We start from the raw sequence: 22,679 nt of genomic DNA, 5'->3' as shown, positions 1-22,679 counted from the left end.
ACTAGTGAGAAATACATTAAAACTATTTTCATTTTGGCATCTGTGTTAAGTTAGGCCTAATTAAGTATAAATCTTATTAGATTAAAAAACACTTTTTGGAAACTTTTTTTTATGATATTCATACTTTCATGAGGTATAGGAATACAAATTCAGAAAATAAAATTGATTGTTTGATTGATTTAATACATTATGTAAAGTGTACATGTTAATAAAGTGTTGTTTTAATATGGGTGGGTGAGTACGCTCCCCAACATCCCACCCCAAATCGAAAAAGGTCCAAATTTTTAAGACAGTCGAAAATGTACTCAATACACTTTTTTGTAGTAAAACGAAACGAATATTAGCCAATATTAACTGTTAATATTTCAACCTGAATTTCAAACAATACTTTATCGGACCCCTATATCGCCCTATAATAACAAAGCTGCGGTACAACCTGCTTTTCCCCTTCACGGCATTTGCAGTTTTAGGTGAACCCTCCCCATTTCATATGATCATTACATCTTATGTTCCTATCTGAGATTGTTATTATTTATCTGTTTATTTATATAGCATTTGAAAGACGGTGTAGATTTTCCCTACATCTATATACATATATATATATATATTATACAGTATATATATATATTATACAGTATATACTGTCTCTTATACACATCTAGATGTGTATAAGAGACAGATCCAATTGTCAGAGCTGTCTCTTATACACATCTAGATGTGTATAAGAGACAGGTAAATATATATATATATATTCGGTATAGAATATTTAGAAACAACAACAACGCTGATAAATATATCAAAAAACGAATACAATGCAGGAAATATATTAAACTGTATAAATACACCAAGATTTTGAGAACATTAACGGCATTAGGACCACCTTATGCTGCATGCTATTTTCATGAATATGTATTTTTATGCGATTGATATTGGCCTATTTAAATTAAAGCAAGTTTTATGACTCATGGATCATTTGTAAATCATTATATAAATAATATTACACTGTATTAAATTAATTAAAATGATTTAAATAGAAAAATTACAGAATGTACATACATACAATGATTTTGAGAACATTTACGGCATTAAGACCATAAATTTATATATTTAGCGATTGTTAGAATAGACCTAATTGTACTTAAATTAAAGCGCATTTTGGGAGCCACGGAACGTTTTTAAGTCACTATAGGGCCTATAAATAATATTACACTTATATTAAATTAATTAAAATGATTTCACTTAGCCTACTTTTAAAGAGTACTTAGATTTACATTGTTGATTGTAGGTTGCAAAAACATGTGCCTACGACTATACAATATATCATTACACAACAACAAATCTTTAGCTCTGTTTTTTTACTGTTGTTTACATTTTCACTTAGATATTCCGGTTTAATACCATTGTATGAAAAGGACTCAAAACAATTTTAGAGCACAGTCTCCGGTCTGAAAATGTAGGCCTGAACAAAGTCAACAACACAACAGTAGATACCGCAATTAAATCTAACACCATGAAGGCATACAGGCTTGTACAACTACAGTATGGTACACTCTCGACTTACCTATATGTATATTTTCTTACATAGAAGAAACACCATTCTAAAATTCAATAGGCCTATTTTAGAAGATGTTTTTGCGACGACGTGTCTACGACACAGTTCCCGTTGTTCACATACACGCTTGCTTCAACCGTAATTTGGATATTATTAGACAGGTGCACAACCAACCAGGTATCTGAAGGAAAATTAGTAGTAGGCTAAACCCAAAAATTATTAGTTCAGCGCTCACGCCTTGTTAGCGTCCACCCTCGAATTGGTCTAGCACTGAAGCCGAAACCATATCCGATCAGTTTGTCAAAATCCAGTTTCCGAAACCCATGATTGTCGAATTAATGGCCTCTTTGCCGAAACCCAGTTTGCCGAATCCAGTTCACCGATATCATGACAACCCAGTTTGCTGAAAGCCAGTTTGCCGAATCTTTGCCGTCACCATCGTACAAAAGTACTGCATGCTGTGCTTTTGAAAACATGATGGGTGGTCCACTGGATCAGGGAGGAGCCATATTTACACTCTCGTATTTGTACCCGTGTAAACGCTCCGCTTTGAATAAATGCTCCTTCTAGAGCCTCATTTGGAATAAACGCCTCTTTTGGCGTATATTTTTCCTCGAATAAACTCCCCCTTGACTTTAAACAGATCTAATGGAAGCATCATTTCCAACACTTTCTATTAATGTTTTACTCCAGTAGAATTACATTTTAATTACAGTGGAATTAAGGGACGTTTGAGTATATACAGTACATATCCATTTTACAAAAAAAATAAAAAATAAATAAATAAAAAATTATAAATTATTATTTATTTCATTTAGGTATAGGCCTACATATTATTATCTCAATTACACTTTATACACTTATTATAATTATCGCATCACACTACGCATTGGAAGGATTCTAAATTCTCAATTTCGCAATTCTGGAATTTGCCTCTTTAACAATAGACATGTAATAGATATTTTCTTTTTTCCCCGATAAATCATATACATTTCTTTCTTCTTTAAGAGTGGGAAAGAACAATTTCCAAATATGGATGAATAAATAGATAGGCCTATCTATGTCTTATGCCCTTACTTTCCGCTGGCTCCACCAGTTCGTACAGACCCAGTAACGGTAAAAGAGTGCTCCATCACAAATGTTAGTATGCTGTTTTTAATGTTTCACTGCTTTTGATTGATTTTCGGGAAACTGAGTTTCGGCAAAATGGGATTTCGGCAAAGTGGACTAGGCAATCTGGGATTCGGCAAACTGGATTTCGACAATATGGCGTAGATCCGACGAAAACTCACCACTAGGCCCTCCCACCACAGCCCCATAGTTTTTTACCAAGTAATTGAGTTACTTTTTAATAAATTACTTTAACAGACGTAAACTCAATAAAACAAATTATGCTGTTAATTGTCTCATTTATAACACGTGGCTTTGCAGAATTTACTACTAGCCTACTTTACATATTAATATCCTGTTAATATCTTATATATTCTCATAAATTCATAGAGAATACCGCAAGATCTCTACATTTATCAAAAATATAATATATATGCATAAATAATATTTATATATAAATATATATAATTGAAATTAACTTGTATTTTCAGTTGTATGAAAAACAAGTTCTCGTAGTCTCGAAAGCTCCGATGACTGCAGTATAATAAAGAGTATAGTATATTGGCCCTAACGGCCGCCCATACAAAAACAGATCTATTAATCAATCAGCCGAGTGTTTCTAGAGCACCTCATCGGAGATAAAAGTGTCTCTGGCGGAATTATTATTTATCTATTATTAGTAGCAGCTGGGAAATCATGGCTAAGTGAATATTCAAATCAAGTTTGCTGCATATCCCATTTTCCTGTTTAGTTTAATGATTAAGACTAGGGCGTATCACAGATCTCTTTCATGAGTGTATAGCTATAACTATAATTAATAAGAACCCGGCCCCCTGCTTTGGGACACTCCTATTAAGGGGACACTTTTTCAGGCACTAAACATTAACAACACTACGACCGATCCCTATTCAGGGTGTACACTTAATAGTGGTTAAAATTCTTCGGGTGTGAGCATTTATATTTAATTGTTCAATGAAATTGTGTTTATGTATTCTGTTTACTGAAAGACAGTCCATCATATTATCTCCACTTGCATCGTCATTTCTAAAGACCAAATACTAACACGACAAAAATTTCAATGCTATGTTTATTAAGCAGTAAACAATAATAAGCTGCAAGGCCGAGTACAAAAAGGTTGCACATCTATTTTTTTAAATTTTTACTGTTAAGCCCATATTTTTTTTGCTGCTAACACTATGATTAACACAAGCCAAGATAGAGGATACAAAATTTCCAATACTAGGCCTAGTAGTACATTGGAATGCTGGAAATAAAAGTAGCAGAAAAAAAAAATAGTCATGAAAAATGTATTTTTTACTTAGCCTTCTGAACACTGGTAAATAGTGGACCAATGTCATAAAAATAAATAAGATTCCGAAAATAAAAACTAAATATAATTATATTACGCTTTAACCATTTACTGTCGTTTTCTTACTTATCGGTCCATGCCAATGTTTTTCTTTGGTTGTTTTAGTTCAATAATGCTACAATATAAAAAGTTTTTTAAAACCAAAAATCTTACCAACCAACCCAAGACTAGTTATGTGGTTAATTAGAAGGCACGTTTAAACAAGTCTTCTGTCCAATATAAACAGTTGCGTATCTAGGAGGTGCGCAAACCCCCCTCCCCCAATTGAAAATGTCCAAAGAAAAATCAATAACACTCAAGTAGTTAAAAATTACCTCAAATCAAGTTATTTTAAAGGCCTAGTGCCACTTACTTAATCAATTAGCCCCAAACTCCACTTTTGGGAGATGGGTTGGTTTCCGGAAGATTTTTGCTTGCAGGAGAGAGTAAGACTCATAACTCTTTGGACACTTAAGACCTGTGAAATATATATTGTAAAACAGAGAAACGTTTCCATTGCAAAAAAATATATATATAATCAACTCGATGTTTTTATAAAATATCCTCACAGAATCATATGTTCTGCAAATACTATCAAATTTTCTGTGACAAATACCTGTGATGTCATTTCATGATGATGTCATAACATGATGAAGTCACAACATGAAGTCACAACATAATGCCTTAACATGGTGATGTCATAACATAATGATGTCATAACACACAATATATGGGCAAATCACAAGTATATGTCATGTCTGATGTTTGAACAAATCCTTAATCTGTATACATTTAAAACAATCTTAATTAGAATATTTCTTTATACCTGTATATAATGTGGGTAAACAAGAAAAAAAAAACTATTGTACATGAACTAGAAACAATCAAAATTACTATTTAGATGCATACATGTACAGTATGCTTAAAATATATTTTTTACACAAGATAATGCCAACTACTATAATAGGTATACAAAATCATTTACCGTTAAAACAAGAAATAGCAATAGATTTTTGATAAACATTGGTCAAGTGTTAGAAGAATATATATTTAAATAAAATGTATTTTTTAAAGTTAAGAAAGATGTACACAAGTAATGCCATTTATTGTCATGCCAAATAAAATTATGATTTAAAAAACCATAATTATCATTACCACCATTTTATTCATTGAATGTGAAGATAGTTTTGGCTGTCCCAAAACTGGTCGCTCCAGTGATTACTTGGTTCAATAAGTACCAATATATTTAACTTTGGTCCCGAGACATGGAATGAATCTTATTAAATTAATTAAATAAAACTGAAAATATATGCACACAGAGGGAGTTTTTTAAATATAAAGTGTTTTGAATGTTTTTAAGAAACTAAAAATAAATATTACCGGTATATTGGATGTCCCATCAATTATAACTTTAAAAGTCTGACAAATATTTGACAGATATTATCTGTCCCATTGTATTGTTTGTAGAAAATGCAATGTTGCGTAGGTAAATGGTGACCGTTCAGTGTTATGAAACTAAAGCTTTACCGCTTCCCATGTATAAGCTCACCTCGGGTATAAGCAAAATCTACCGCTAAACCCTACTTTATGGCCATTTTTAGATACTGTATATACTCGGGTATAAAATGAGGCTTAAAATTGCATATTCCAATTGAAAAACAGGGGTTCGTGTTATACGCACGACATACAAATTTTAGATTTATTAAATCATGCTCGTCGTATATGCGGATCACCCGTAACACGCAACTTAACTACTGCAATGAATTTATTAAATGTTAGTATGAATGAATGCAATTTTAAATACGAGGAAATAAGATTTTGATGAACGTATAAAAAATCATCAAAAGGTATTAATGTGGAAGATCAGCCAAGCTAGAAGCAGCATCACGACCATAAAAAGCAGAAAAAAGTAGGAATTCTGACGGTGAAACAGGGAGGGGGTCGTCTTATTCGCTCGATATACAAAAATCTTGTCAAACTTGGGGGTCGTCCTATACACGAGTATATACGGTATTAGGGTTTCAACAGGCAAAAGCCCTGAGCATGCATTGAATGATTAGCTTAGCTGTCATTTACAAATACTTTTAGAAAAAATCCAAGATTTGCATTTAAATAGGCATGCACTGTTGAAAAAATTCTTTCGATTGGCCATCCCTACAAAAAAAAAAAAGGACATGCGGTCACTTGAAAAAGGATCACCATTCCTATTTGTGAAAATGTGATGTTCTGAGATGCCCCCGGAGAATGGGCTTATACCAGAACTACAGTATAACTATTTTTGAGGTATTAAAAACTTTGTAGGGAAGATTCCTTGGAAATATTTTTTTTTCGAGAAATTCCAATTTTTTACAGCAGTGGGTGTGCTGACTGAAAAAAAAATATTTTGAAATTGTCATTATTGGAAGGTGGCAGGTTTTCTTCATACCTTATGTGTCATCATTTTTACCTTAGGGTTAAAAAGCAACTTTTACTTTTGTAATTTAATACATTATTGTTAATATAAACAATACACTACAGCCAAATCTAAGATATCCTGAATAAAAGTTTAACATGTTGGAAGCACCAATTAAAACTAATTTGTTCATCATCTAAAATTCACAAATTAAAACTCATTTTAAAATTTAACTATTAATCATTAAAACATAGATTCAATAGAAGGCAGGCAACAGAGGGCAGTCTTCATATTAAATCATGAGCTTAATAGCTAGGCTAAACATTGAAGACCGCATCTGTGGTAAAAGCCATCTTCAGTGGTCCAACAGCACCCTTACAACTATGATCTTTCGTACAGTAAATACAAAGCTTCTAACCTACTAAACTAATTCCAATAGAACACTTAAGTACTGGCTGTAATTTTGAATATGCACTAAGCCGTATGATCACTTCCTGCACTCTATATTAATTGCTCTGAGCCTAGTGGAAGCACCTTCAAATGACCAACAAGGTATTGCATCTGATAAACAGTTCCTCTTAATTGCTGCTTAAACCAGAAACAATTAGCACATCTTAACATTTTCAAGGAATGTTTCTGGAATCAAATGGAAAGCATACTGGAATGTGTACATGGTGACGCCTAGAGGACTGCAAACTACGATGGTGGACTCGGCGGATCTCCGACCCCTCCAGCAAGTTCATGAACCTTGACAGCAACATCGTACGCAAGTAGATCAGCAGATGTCTGCAGACATATAAAAAAAATGCGCCATTTATTATTGATAGCAGAAAATCATTTCACTGGTTTTTTTTTATTTACATTTGTTTATATGGCTATCCCATGGCCAAATAACGTAAACTGCTTTTATATTTTTGTTAAAAGTTGTGTTGTTTTGCCTTGGAACGGCCGTATATACAGTAGTATCTGCTGCTATGCCAAAATCTAAAAATTACAGCATACACTCATAAGATTAAAATTCATGAAAAAAAAAAACATTACAAAAGCTTTACATTACAGAAAACTACATAGCAGGGGACAACCCAGCTAGGATGCTTGTTTCAGAAGTGCCCACATAATGTTTATGAAGTGCTATGCATTAGGACGTCAACGATTAATCCTTTTGACTTGAACCTGAAGTCCGCCAATTCGTAGCCAACAAACTGCGGAGCCTTCAATGTGCATCGGGACAACTAAGCTGTTGGGGACAGCAATTGCTGTAGTGATATTTGTGAAAACCGTGCCTAATACTCATCATTAAGGATGCTTCGTTTGCTCTGCGAAAGGTAGCCTACCTGAGTATCTGCCTCAGCATACACTCTGACAACGTCCTCTGTACCCGACGGTCGCACAAATGATCTTGATTTGTTGTACTTTGAAACCAGCTGGTTAATTGCTGTCTGCAAACCAGAGGGCGCTGTTGCCTGCCGCTCAGCATCAGTCGTTTGAATTGCTGTTCTATCCTTCACCTAAACAATTAGCAATGTAGCATTTATTAAAAATAACTAAAAAAAACTGATATTGCAAATAATATAAGGTATTGTCACAAACATGTTCCTTAACGAGCCTAACTCTCAATGCGAGGGATATTCCAGGAGCCGAATGACTAAACTCCCATTAAAAATCGAAGCAAGTCGGGTTTGAACCTGGGTCAACGGCGCAAAAAGCAGGAACATTACCTCTCAGCCAAAAGTTCAATTCAAAGAAAATCTGTCTTTTGATTAACTACGGTAATTGGCCCAGCTTGGTAACATAGTGTAAATAAATAGAGCACACTTACAACATGTTATGCATACTATCAGAAGTAGCACTACACAAGTGATAGAATGTAATAGGTAGCCATTTAGTGGTGGGGCCAATAAGTGGGGGGGGGGTGTAGGGCCTTCCAGTCAGGGAGAGCCCTGGATTCCCCTAAGGGATTCTGGGCTTCCCCTGGTCTCCCTGCCTTATGCTCTCATTTGGGAGATCAGCCATTGTGTTGGGAACATCAGACACCCATTCAGGCAAATCCTGGCTCCACCAGTGTATAGCTTCTACAAGGATATTAACATAGGCAGACTACTGTACCTTAACCTTGAGTTGTCTGTTTGGTAGGTCTTTGTAGGCACTATTCCAATTCTCCAAACTCCATTGGCGAGCTTGCAAGATGGCCTCCACGAGTAACATGTCAGATATTGCATCTCCAACGGTCTGAAAAAAAGTAACGCACTTAATAAACTTTAAAAAAATTATCAATTTTATCCAACTGACTTCCAACTTAAACCTTGCAAACACCAGTCGTAGCACCATGGGTGATCAGGGAAGCACAGGATTTGCAACCTGGACCCCGTCAGATATAAAAAAGGCATATAAAAAACACATTAATTAAAACTGAATAAAAGATAACAAACACTATTTACATAGGCAGATAACACAATTAAAAAAAAAAAAAATTTTCACCAAAGATGACGTCATCAAAATTTGGCCGAATGGGTATTAAAAATTGTTTACATCGTCCTATTCTAATGCACTGATTGGAGTCGAAAGTGGTGTCTATTAAATCGTTTAAAATGTAATGAAGTTAGTGTAGAAGACACTTTTTATAAACAGTATATACACTGTGAATGATTCATAGTTTCATGAAATTAAGGTTGATTTGATTTAAATTTAAATTGACTAAAAATATGAAGAATTTTGAGATGCATTCTAGGGGCTTAGGCCCGACTTGCCACATCCAGTGCTGACTAAGATGATCGCTTTTAATTAGTCTGGGGAGAACGTTATTTGTATGACTCCCTAGTCTAGGGCTAGGCCTGTGTTCATGCGAGGAGGCTATGCAAGAATGTTCAAGTTTTCCATTTGTTTCTTTTACTGCATTTCAAATGTAGCGGGTCAATGCTGTGACGTTTATTGAAGAAATATTTACCAAGGCTTTTTGATAAGTTATTTCACAATAAAATGTACAAATAAATAAAGTTTGTTGAGACTGTCAAAATTTACTCAAGCAGATGCTTATTATTGTGTGAAAAAACTGCCACCTACTGTAGCTGTACTGTTTTGATGTTATACCCACTATAGCGGCTTTGGTTTGGTGACTAATTCGGTCTACTGTAAACTCCAAATATTTTTCTGTAATTTTAAAGGTTTTAATAGTACTTCCACTTTAGACCAAACAAGTGTTTAAAAAGAGATTGTGACAAGTGAGAACAAGCAGTTCATACAATCATTTTTACCTGATTAATCAAGTCCATGATATTCATCAAGCGAACTGCAGCCTGTTTCTTATCTTCTGTCAAACTAAAAACATGAAAATAGTACTTTGATTAAATCATAAAAATACTACCGTTGAATTGATAATAGAAGAATGGGATCAGAATCTGTAGTGGTATAGGATTCATAGCAACATGGCTTACTTATGCTGGTGGAACTATTCAGGCTGTATAAATTTACAAGAAATAATGGCCTAGATCCTAGGCTAGTAGGAAATCTGTTTAAATACCTTGTGTCTTCACTAGCTGTCTTAATAACGTTGGTTGCATTTTTGCTGAATATAACCTAACAAAGAAGAACATTATTATCAGAAACATTCACAGGATGGCTACAAAGGTGAGAGGATGGAAGGAGCTCATACCACCACATAAGTTGCACAAAATATTAAAAAAGAATTACCAATGGCTGAAGAAATAATTAAGGTGTATTTTATTGCAGCATCAATTTAAAACATTTAGAAAGATGTAACATTAAGAGTAATAGTTTGAAGACTATTGCTGTATAGACAAATCCAATTAGAAACTTCCTTGTGGTTTCCGCGTTCATATCTGGTTCATGAGTGAGCCAAATGGCCGAGCGGTTAAGGCAGGGACACCATGATCATATCGGCACCGACTCGCACCTATAGTTCTGGTGGTGGAGCAAGTTTTCTCGGATGAGGACTATAAACCGTAGGCCCAGTGTACACATATGCTCATGTGCACTTTAAAGAACCCAGTACGTCTTTCGAGATGAGTAGGGGGTTACCCCGGTGCACTGGTTCACAGACAGATGAAAGTGCGTCGGTTTACTGGCTGCATAGGACGTGAAGTAACCCTCAGGGGAGGAGAAAGTTATGGAAAAGTGCAACATCTAGTCCCGAGCGCATAGAGACTTTGTTTATTTGCGCTATATAAATCCATCTATTATTATTAATATTATTATTATGTACGTTGGTGCAAAGTAGCAGAGGAAATTAAACAATGTGAATGGATCGGTCTATATGACTAATGAAATGAGCTTTGAACTTTGATTACTTACAGTACCATGTCCATTTGCTTCAAAGTACACACCAATGTCAAACTCGCAGGCCTTATGATGAAGATGCTTCACACCTGTTTTTGCACATGCTACCGGAACTTTCTGAATGAAACAATTACAAATTCCTTGAGTAAAGATATTTAACAGTGACTAGTATAATATTGCAGACATTATTATATTGTTTTTCCAGGCGCTGTGCTTCACAATAGCAGCTTACTGCTTAGTTACAGTTTGTGCAAATGAATTATAGGGTTTAATAATTATTGTTATTATAATGTTATTTGAGGTTTATTCATAATTTCATCATAATAGTAATACTGTAATACTCGAGATTAATGATGTCGTTCAAGAAAGTTATATTATAGAGGGCGCTACTCATAAATTAGAGCTTGTCAGAATAATCTCAGCAGAGTAAGTCTGTACTATAGAGGGCACTGTTTAAGAGTTTGTTATCGAGTTTAATGTTTATCTTTGTTTAAAACTGTTCAATAACTGGAATGATAAGACATGTAGATTCTATGTGCTTACATAAGACAACTTTATTTTCTTTCTTTTCCAGGAAGAATATACACAGTTGTTGAATATATATGCTATGCTATACTGTACTATACCATTTTATACAGTAGAACACTATGCTATAACTGCATTGTAAGACAGCATAATAAAGCGATTTGATGCTAAACACCTGCGGTATTTATGGTCATAGTTCATTGCAACAACATGTTTACGATCTCATTGTCCGAATTTCAACAATCCCCAACAAGGAGGATAGGGATGATGGACGATTTAAAGGATAAGAGCCCTTACGTGGAAATGAAGAGAAGAGCGGAGGACAGACGCATTGGAGGAGTTGGCAGCCAAGCACTTGCCTGATGGCAGAACACTAAATCTGATGTAAGTATTAGTATATTATACAAACTATATTTGTCATTCTATGATTGGACTATTTAGCAACAGCAGAAGAGGCAGTGTCATTACATTTTAATGTAATTTTCTTTTTTTCCCCCATTGATACAAATTTCAAATATATTGGGGGGGGGGGGAGACACAGATGACCCCTTAGAATGACCCCATTGAATGGATACATAGGTAGTGATGCACTATATGTAGAACTATTTCCACACCGCACAGAATTATAAATGGCTACCTGGTGGGGTTGCCTGCTACTGCGCCAATACGGCAGCAACATTTAAGCATGCGAAACAAATGACCAGGCAAAACATCATGCTTTTCAACTTAAAGGAAAGGCACTATATAAATACCGAACAACATGCACATTTGATGACCTACCATTTCATTTGAGGCATAGAGTGTTGAACTGCCATTTGCGTAGGCAGTCTGCACCAAGCCTAGCTGTAAATTCAGACCAATTGATGCAATAAGTTCCTTCAAATAGCCAGCAATCTAATAAAAAACATACATTATATACAGCATGTAATCAAAATAATCCTTAATAATACTTAATATAGAGATATTGACGATAAAGCATGTTTGACAGAGAGGAAATGTCCCTACTTCTTGCACTGAGCGCCCCTGTTCAAACCAGAGTGGCATCAGGTTTCAAATGCGGTTTGATCATCCAGCTCTTCAAATGACTATTACATGGAAGTTAGGCAGGATAAAGGACAAAGACAATGTATCCGTGACAGTATTGCTGTGTGCTGTGGCTGCCTGGGAGTCCTCATGACCCGGCCAAAATTTTAAATATTAATTTAAAATAGGAAAAACAAAAAATAATAGATTTTTCTATATTTATATATCATTATCATTGTTATATGAAAGTGGTACTAAGTGATTCCTTTACTTACTCGTCATTACAATTTAAGTTGTAATCAGCGTTCTAAAGCCGCGCACTAACTGCGCACGACGGCCGTCGACCGACACGATTCTATAAATAACGCAAAGCGACGCGCGTGTAACAGACCGTTTTTTAATGACGATCCTTTCAGACTGCTACCGACAATCGTTGTGCGACGGTCATACGAAGCTGTGATTGCCCGGCATTAATTATAAAAAAACAACGTACCAATGTAGCTATTTTGTCCCCATCCATAAGTCTGAAGTTTCCATCTAAGAGATAACAAAATAGCAGTAACTTAAAAATTCATTCTACAGCATTTTGATATAAAATAGTCTGACAACAACAAAACCATATCTTACATTGGGTAGGGGTAGGGTGTTGTTTTATCTTGTACAAGTTCAACAAGCACAAAACAAAATTAAAAGACTTAATAAACAACTAAACATTTTCAATGGGGGAGCAAGATTCTTTTGTGAGATACGCTACTGCTTGAGACTGGCTGATCAGGGACCGCAAATGTGGAGTGGCTAGATGATTGAGTGGGCACTAGGTCGCAAAATAAGGTAATATGAGGTGATTTTCACCTACTTGAGCATGCTATTTTGGCTTCAGACATTTTCAATGGGGGAGCAAGATTCTTTTGTGAGATACGCTACTGCTTGAGACTGGCTGATCGGGGACCGCAAATGTGGAGTGGCTAGATGATTGAGTGGGCACTAGGTCGCAAAATAAGGTAATATGAGGCGATTTTCACCTACTTGAGCATGCTATTTTGGCTTCAGACATTTTCAATGGGGGAGCAAGATTCTTTTGTGAGATATGCCCCTGCTTGAGACTGGCAATTTAAATTGCTTTTAACAAAAATTTAAGATATTTTCAAGATTACCTTGAGCCTTGAAAAAGTATACAATTCTATCTGCATCTCCATCAAAACTGCAAAATTTGTTGCCTTCCTCTAACTTTACACCTGGAACAAAATCAAGAATATTAACAATAATACTAAATACGAAATACGAAGAACTTTATTGCAATCTCTCATTCAAAATTGAAGTTTAACAAAAGGGGAGAAAAACATTACAAAACAACTTCACAACTCCACTAAACACATAAATATTCTACAATAAAGGCATTACAATTAATTAGGCAACATTAAGTAAAAAATTACTGTCTGCACTTTCTGAACAAAATTTCTGAACAAAATCTCAAACACCACCCGAGCTTGGTGCTTTCTACATCGCATGACCAATACCCAAATTTTTCTCTGGATCCCCCAGCACATTCTAAAACGCTAGCTAACCATAGTTGACTTTTACTCAGGTATGTTGTATTCAGATTATTACAATGTTGAGAATGTACCAATCAAATGCCTCACCTGCAGGTGCCTTTTGTTGAACTTTGACATAGTCTGCTCCACACTAGAAACATTTAACAAGGTTAGTTAAACCACATCATGTTAAGTAAATATATATATTAATGATCAAAATGATAAAGAAACATATGAAAATATATCTTTTAATATTTAATACTTTTGTACAGTATAAGCAACAATGGTGGTTTCATGATGGTCCAACGAATCTGAGAGTGGAGTCCAAGCAAAGATTCTGCTTTAGGCCTTTGGTCAGGTTCTCAGAGTAAAACCCCTTGTAGGATTCAAGTTTTCAAGTTCCACATGTGTGATAGGCCTACGAGAAGTATGTTTACCTGTTCATTGAGTTTCCCAACTGAGCCATCATTAAAGACAGTCATATCGAGGGCGCCCTTTAACTCCTCCTGGAGTTGTAAAACTTTGAGGGCACCAACACCGTTTGCTCCATCTACGTTTATTTCTGGTACGTATGCATTATCACCTGAAGTCTGATGAAGAAAATTATTTTAGAATATCTTAATGACTTTTTTACTTTTTAAGTAATTCAAATGAAAGAATATTGATAAATTAAAGTTAAAGGTAGGGGAGTAACCCATAACTCGCAGCATCATTGTCCTGAAATGAAATGTATATGGGTGTGGTTTGTGACTACAGTAGCAGCTGTAGAGAGATGCTTAGTTCACATCGTTCCACAATGACAGAGGCTGAAATGAGCCATAGCATCGAGGTAACTCTCTACTGTTCTGAAAGATGCAATGAGTACTTTAAACCATTGCCGATGTTAGGGCTGTAATTAGCGGCACCCCTATCTTACCGCTTGGCCATTCAACTATATTTCCTAAGTTATATTCTTTATATGTTTCATGATGCCAAATTAGGAAATAAAAAACAAATATAACAATAAGTAAAAAGTTAACAAATGCAATTTTTTATTTACAAAACTCTCAATCCAATCACGTAACTGGGCTACGGAGATTAAGATGTATCATCAGTTAGGTGTCTTGATGCTGATATAATTAAGGCAATTCAAAAGTGATATAATCATGCAATTCAACAGAAGGACGCACATCTCGGGACATCAAAGGTTGTAACTCTGGCATCAACATTCTAGGCGCCGTGCGTCCCTACACGCTGAACGTCACAAAGACCATAGCAACCAGACCATGTAATCGTCAGCGTGTGACAAATTACCCACACGCGTGTTAGTTGCCATGATAATCACGCGTCATGCGGTGATTACAAAGGCTTAATGATATGTTGTACTAACATTAGACTGAAATTATATTCTTCATTTCAACATTAATTTTACAGATGTTGTGGTGTATTGTCGTTCATGAGACTCACTTCGCAGAAAAAAAATTAATAAATTTTCTGTATCTACTCAAATATTCGTTTTGTGCACCTTAGTCCAACATTGTCAAAATTACAGTTTAATGTTACATATAAGAACATGAAATTTTATAAAATTCGTAAATTTTCAATTGCTATTATTTTCATTTTCTTGGTCAATTTTCACAAATCAAATTGTAGTTGATAGAAGCATTTAACAAGCTCGCAGTCAAAAGAAATCAGATGCAACAGACATTGCGAAGTACCCAAAATTAATAAAATAGTAACTAACACCATAAAACGTATGGCACGCATAGACTAATAATTGATGCCTGTACTCGCAACTAGTATCGGATTGTCGATGCCACAGTAAAGACCAAAGGAGTGTACGCACGCGCTATGTTCGAGAGCGGAGATGTGCGTCCTGTTGAATTGCTTTGATATAATTAATCGAATGCCAGCACAAATTTTGAGGGCTAAAAACATATTGCTGATTATTGTTTCAAGTACTACCTCCAACTTAAGCTGTGCGAAGGCTTTAGAGAGTTTTTTGTAGTAGCCCTCTTCTGTAGCTTGTCCATATTCACCATTGGTGTTAACACACCTGACCAGGTAATGCAATTGAGGCGTTGTCAGGATTCCTAGCAAAAAAAAAAAAACACATTTATTCACTGAACATGAGCAGTAACATCGAATTTCTTGAGTGTTCCACAACTATTCAAAGGATTTTCCGTGACCATTCCAAGATTTTCATGACCAATATAAAGATTTTCAATTACTATTTCATGACTTTTTCCTGGTGGAAATAAGAAATGTATAAGACCAGTATATAAAATATAAAGACAAATTTTTAATCTTCCTTGCTTTCATGGAATAAATGATCACTCAGCTTGGATGAGCTTTATATGTTTTTTTTTTATTTTCTAGCATATTTCCATAAATTAAGAAACCAGGCATGCCATCATTAAATAAAAAATTGAATATCAAACACACTCACCATAGTCTGTGTAGTCAGCATTAAGTGACCTGATGGCATCAACAACAGCAGATGCTAACTTAGGACTACTTGGTCTAAATGTAAAACAATTCAATATGTATCAACAATCACATGTAATTTCATCATTTCTATATTTTAACGTAAGAATAATGGAAAATGTCTCTGAGTATTATATAGGTGATTGGGTCATCAAACCAGCTAGGAGAATGGCCTTCCCATCAAGGACATTGCCTCCCACTCCTTTCCCAACCTTGGGAAAATCTGTGGTGCAACCACTGCTTCCTAGGGGCCCTACATAAATTTTCTGTTTGCTTGAAAACTCAGTAGAAACCTTTTCAATAAAATGTAAAGTATATTTATAATCGCGAACTCTCTGGACCTGCATTCTGTTTATTTTGGATTGTTTATACTGTTTTGATTAGAAACCTCTGGGGAATATGTATTTATATGCCTATGATATCACCACCAGAAGTACCCCACAGGAAATAAGCTGCCTTCATACTTTTGTGGGTTATCTTTGGTTACCGAATAAATCAATGCATTCGTCCATCCATCTCTAGGTCAATAAGATCTCTTGACCACCATGACATTCTAGGGCATTTAGATTATATCATATGCACCAAATATTACAACATTGCGTTGGGGTACAAGAAGGTGATTAGTCTTCAAACCAGCTAAGAGAACAAAAAAATGTTTATTGATGAAGATTTTGCAGACTTCGAATTTAACAAGTTTGCAGGCTTGGGACTTTTGGTTTGAAACCTGTCATATGAGGGTCCAGGGAATTTAGATGCCCCTAAATGCATTCTCTGTTACTTTTGGGTGTGAAAATTGGTAGGTCTAACTTTGCCTTAGCACCATTTTTTAGGGCAGCAGACATCAGTATGCTTAACGGATTGTAACCTCTGTGTATGTGTATGTTTAACCATGAAGACCATGAGTCATTGTGAGGATCAACGTCTCCCTAGTTTCATATCATTATTGCTCTCTTTATTTACAATAAGCTAGATGACTAAAATACAAGTTAGTATAGACATTTAAGTCATTAGTTCTTTGTCCCTTCTAGGGCGGATGCAGGATTTGGCGATAGGGGATGCGTGAGAGTCAATTCATTTATTGAAAAGAGTTGAAAAACTTGTCTCACACTACTCACTAGCAGTGTGCAACAGAATTAGGAAAATATTGAAAATGGTTGTTAAGTTGCAACTATTTTTGTTGCAATGTTTACCTTGTGTCTCTTGCTACGATGACTCTTGCCGAGACAGACATATCTATGTTGCATGCATTCACTATCTCATCAACAACATCTTGAAATCCCTCATTGCTGTGACAAAAGTGAAAAGAGGAAATATAGTGTCATTAGCAGCCAGGCTTGGTTTCTTAACTGTTTCACTACAAGCAACATTGTTCCAATCATCAGATATAACTACACTTTTAAAAATAGATATTTTGGCTTTGTAGTTTAAAGTGAATGTAGTTACGCCAAAAATGTGTAATACCTTGCCCCGAAACCTAGACTCAGAAATACAAGGTTGGTGTCCAGTGGGGGACGGTTTTCCACCATAGTAACACATGTAAAGTGCCTGAAGAATCTGGGATCTATTAGGTGCTATAACAAAACACAGCTTTAGTATTATTATTATTATTATTACCTTTATATAATGCAAAGCCTGAAAATTAACCATATCAAGATGGAACTTGATTAATTCTGTAAAAAATGAAAATCTCTTTAACAGTTTATCTTTGAACCTGTCAAAGACCATAACTACTTGCTATTTAATACTTTAAATGTTTAAATATGGGATTTTTATGGGACATGGGGTAAATCGGAACAAAGCTCAAACGCATATGATTAAAAAAAACGGGAAATTTTAGTTACCTCAGTTTTGACATACAGTACGTACCTACACAGCTGACCTCTTTGTAAGCCTTACTCTTTCAGACATATTTAATTTGTGAAAGTTATCTATTGCCATTTAGGTATCTTGTTCTTTCAGTAATCCTTATATAATTTCAATGAATTTTAATAAAAACAACGAAACACATAGGTATGCTACAAGCCAATCGTCAGTCTTCTCATTATCATCCTCAAAAGTGACAACCACTAAGAAAATCTACAATCCAAAGATTATAGCCCCTTAATACAAGACTCTCTGCCCAATACAAGTGAAGATTCAACAAACCTTGCAACAACTCATCAAACAATATTAATATCTACTATCTGATTAACTGAGAAAATCTCTTTTGAATGTATCTTCAGTAAACCATTATAAGGCATATTTACACAGAGCTATGTGGATGTTTCTATCCCTGTCACCATCGCTGTCACGTGCCGCTCGCTCGCATGCCGCTGCGACATGCTTTGTGTAAATACTCTTAAAGACTACCACAACTAACAAAAAAAAAAAACGGCTACCTTGCGTTTGCTAATTTTGTTGCATATGCCTCCCAGTCTTGTATCAGCATCTCTCCCATTGGCTCAACAATTTTAACCCCATTGTCACACTGTGGGTTGTGTGACGCTGTGATCATTACTCCAATGGCAGCTGTAAGACAATAAGTAATTGTTGTTAACAAAACTTGTGCTCTTATGTGGCAAAGAAAAGTCAAACCATTCACTCGTTGCAAATTGTGTTTCAGAGATAATAGCCAAAACATGCTGGAATGTCAAAATTGTTGAAATCTATTGCACTAAACTAATCTTTACATATCTATACATCATGCTAGGTTGTTATTTTCCCCCATTTTCAATGTTAAAACAACAATTTTTAACGATTTTGGTGATGGTTTCTGCCTGAGAAATGCCCAAAATTGTGAATTTTGAAGGCTGACTTCTCAAGAAAACTCAAGACCAACAGATTTTTAAAATGTACAAAAATAAATTAAACTTAAAGGCAAATTAAAAAAAAAAAAACACAAACATTTAAAACGTTTTTAGGTTTAATCAAAATAACAAAATATTTACATTTAGTTTTCTTTGACCGGAGAACAGCTAGGACACCACAACGAAACATTACTGAATCGAGCAGATCAGCTCTAAAATATAAAAAAAAAAAACCATAGAGAAGAAACTGAAAGAGGCAATCATGGCATGAAATCAACATGAGATTGTAGTATCTTACCATAATTAATAACATTGTTTTGTAAATATTGTAATATATTAAAATCTGCTTTCATAAACTAAATCTAATAAAAAGAATCAAAATCATGTTAAATTTAAACACCACCTTTCTTTGGCTCTGTCAAACACCTATACTTTATCTTTAGTAAAAGTTGACCAAGACCAAGAAAGAATCAGTCCCAAAATGATCTTTAATTATATTAATATAATTAATAACTTTTAATCACTTTTATTTCATATTAAATAACACAAACATATATACACAAATATCCATATAAAATAAGAAAATACAAAAGCTGCATAATATAGCACCTTTATAAAGGCAAGATCTGGAGGAAAAATTGTTCTTGAAATTTTTCTTGACACTAAATAGAAGGGGTATACTCGGAAATGCTTAATAAGATACAGATTTTTTAATAATAAAAAGTTAAAAACTGGAGTAGACAGTAAAGTAACCTTTTATTTGCCACCAGTTTTCAAATATTCAAATATCTATATCTTATATTTCGTCACACACCCCTTCAGTGTCTGAGAAGACTCAGTTGTACTTGAAATATCAAGAATTTTTATCCTCCGGAGTCTGGTTTTAAAAGGGAATAAATACAAAGTTATTCGTAAAACAGACATACTTGGTTCGAAAACCTGCCGTTCCATACGTATATGTTTCGTCCTTATGCTTCTGGTGTTGTGCAGCAGCTTGGCAAACAGACTTTTTCCATGATGAATCCATGCTAGTAAACATAATAAGGGAGAAAGCTCAAAATGTAAGACTAATAATAATAGTATGAAACTAAAAAAAAATCAGTGTGCTGTAATCAACAGTAATTCCAGGTTTATTTATGACTGCGCATGCGTTGTTTCATTTACGTAAATATATCCTTTATTGATTTGTTTACGGCAACGTAAATATATCCACTTTCTACTAAAAAAGTGCATCAGTGCCGGTCTATCCTACTAGAGGCCCACGGCTTAGACTGAGGTCCTAGCCTAGTAGGGTAGCATAGGGCGAGTAGTAGTACTACTAGGCCCTATGCCTAGCCTAAGTGCAGCGCTAGGGCCTAGCTAGGCCTCCTCTTCTCTCGTTATAGCTGGACTAGGCCTAGTAGAGGCCTAGTAGTAGTACAGGCCCTATAGGCCCAGGCCCACCTAGGTTTATTGAAGAAAGTAAAGACGTATTTAACCATAGCCTGATATAACTTACCCACTAAAATGTTGTACTTGTTGCTTCGATATGCCTTAACTGAAATTGTTGGTTTTAACAAACAACACTTTAAACTGTAGACCACCAAACATTCGTGTACACACGCATACACAGAAGAAATTGCAGTTAACCACGTTTGCTGTTTTTTTTTTTGCACAAGTCAACAGAATGTTTCGCTATGGAACGTCATTAGTGTCTTCATAGTGCGTCTATTTCGGGCAAGGACCATACCACTGTAACCTGGCGCCCGCCCCGGTTGATTGACCTACAATAGAACTTGGCAATACAGTTTGTCATACAGTATTAGAAAATATAATTTTCTTCAAACATGTACAACAGTATTATTTTTATCCGATTTTCACTTTAAAATATATTAATTTGTCATATAAAACAATAAGCCATGAACATGCGTGCGTATCCGCGTACGTGCACCAGTGGCGTATCTAAGGGGGTGCGCGAAGCCCCCACCCAAAAAAAAAATTACTCCCCCACCCAGTCACACCCAGAAATCACGTTAAAGTAGTTAAAAATCACCTTATTTTGCGAAGCGCCCCTCAAAAAATCACCTTATTTTGCGAAGCGCCCCTCAACTGATCATCGAGCCCACTTCACCTTCCCCCCCCCACCCTTCAGCACCCCATTTCAAGACTTCTAGATACGCCACTGATGTGCATGCGGCCTTTGAGTCAATTTATAAGTTATCACCCTCTCCCTATAAACACTAGAACCTCCGTACCTACAGGCTTTGATTCCACAATAGCAGCTGATATTGCATGCTTTTTCGAAGTGTTTTGATGTTTTAACACTTCTGGACAAAGTGGAATGAAAATGGTGTAGGTTAACCTAGTGTTTATAATAAGTGTTCTGAATGTTATATTGTTCATATAAAGAAAAATCTTAAAGAATATATGACCAGATCATCATTTAATGGAAACTAAATTTTACCTACGTTTAGAGACATTTTTAAAGATCAAAAGAATACAGCGCAAAGGTATTTTAATTTAACTTCCCGTTGATGAACCTTTCTGTGTGTCAATGCGCAATCAGATGTTTTAGACTCTGTGTGTGGGACTATACACACAGTGGCGTAACGATGTCAATGAAAATTTCAATTGCTCAAGATCATCGGTTTTTGCCTTTGTTTCTGGAACTCTTTTTCTTGCATATGGGTTTGTATTGAATTTTTATGGTGTCATCTGTATCTTGGGTTGGAATGTAGAAGGGTTCCAGATATCAACAAAGATGACTTGCATTCTCTTTTCAGTTTTGTTTCTTTGTATATTCTGTTTAATAATCCTGTTTCTGTATTGTCGTCTGTTGTTGAGTTGATATCGAAGAAACTTTCAAATCAAATCAAATCAAATCAAAGTCAGGGGGCCGTGGCCTTGGTGCAAAAAAGTCGTGTGACGGTGTGTCATTTAAATAATCGATTACGAGGGGCCCGGGTGCAAAAAGGTGCCACGTGTCATTTTAATAGTCGATTACGAGGGTCCCCATCACATTCACAGGAGTGGAATAACATATACCGAAGTAAAGCCTACGTGTAGGGTGTTATAATACTAAAATTTAATTCCAATTCTTTGTGAATTCTGTAGCCCTTTACTTCATAATATTTGGGAGTATTTCAGTGGCGTATCTAGAGGTGCGCGGGGGGGGGGGGCGCTCGCCCCTCAAAAACTACTCCCCCCACAAATCACTGTCGTGTAGTTAAAAAAAAACCACCCAAAATCACCTTATTTTCCGAATTATGCCCCTCAACTGATCATCAAGCCCCTCCCCCTACTTCACCTTCGCGCACCCCCTTTCCTATCAGCATCCCCATTTCAAGACTTCTAAATACGCCACTCTCCTATTTAAGTGTCAGTTTGTAATTTGTATAGTGGAGCCCGGCTGTGGAACATATTGGGTCTGGAATTTATATTGTATAAAGCAGTGCAGTCATGTGATTGTTATTATTTATTTATTTATTTATTTATTTGTCCTTTTCATAATTTTATATTTTATTCACGTCTTTTCTCTTAATATGATCGATGAAATAAATTTTAACAATGAAGTTTAATAGAAAGCGACTTTTTGTCCACAACTTCTACACGTCACATGACAGACCACAGGCTCTGCTACAATGCCATGCCCAATGCGCGCATCTTATTATGA

At 35.4% G+C, this 22,679-nt stretch overlaps 1 protein-coding gene across 1 annotated transcript; it reads right to left on the bottom strand.

The window, feature by feature from the left end:
• Positions 1-3,735: 3,735 nt before the first annotated feature.
• On the bottom strand, positions 3,736-20,667 carry LOC117108747 (phosphoacetylglucosamine mutase-like). Its single transcript, XM_033250879.1, has 18 exons — positions 20,526-20,667; positions 19,954-20,055; positions 19,169-19,239; positions 18,620-18,749; positions 17,432-17,527; positions 16,204-16,277; positions 15,720-15,847; positions 14,213-14,365; positions 13,884-13,926; positions 13,398-13,478; positions 12,737-12,780; positions 12,001-12,114; positions 10,711-10,812; positions 9,920-9,975; positions 9,654-9,717; positions 8,509-8,631; positions 7,737-7,910; positions 3,736-7,188 (listed from the first exon to the last, which is right to left on the bottom strand). The coding sequence occupies exons 2-18, from the start codon at positions 20,052-20,054 to the stop codon at positions 7,099-7,101; spliced, it is 1,644 nt and encodes a 547-aa protein (XP_033106770.1). The 5' UTR covers position 20,055; positions 20,526-20,667; the 3' UTR covers positions 3,736-7,098.
• Between the last annotated feature and the right edge of the window lie 2,012 nt (positions 20,668-22,679).

The sequence above is a fragment of the Anneissia japonica genome, unplaced genomic scaffold (genome assembly GCF_011630105.1).
Source record: "Anneissia japonica isolate Jap-2015-1 unplaced genomic scaffold, ASM1163010v1 scaffold26_len2425191_cov177, whole genome shotgun sequence".
NCBI lineage: Eukaryota > Metazoa > Echinodermata > Crinoidea > Comatulida > Comatulidae > Anneissia > Anneissia japonica.
Note: the sequence above shows the minus strand (reverse complement) of the source record. Positions and strands in the feature narration are given on the sequence as shown.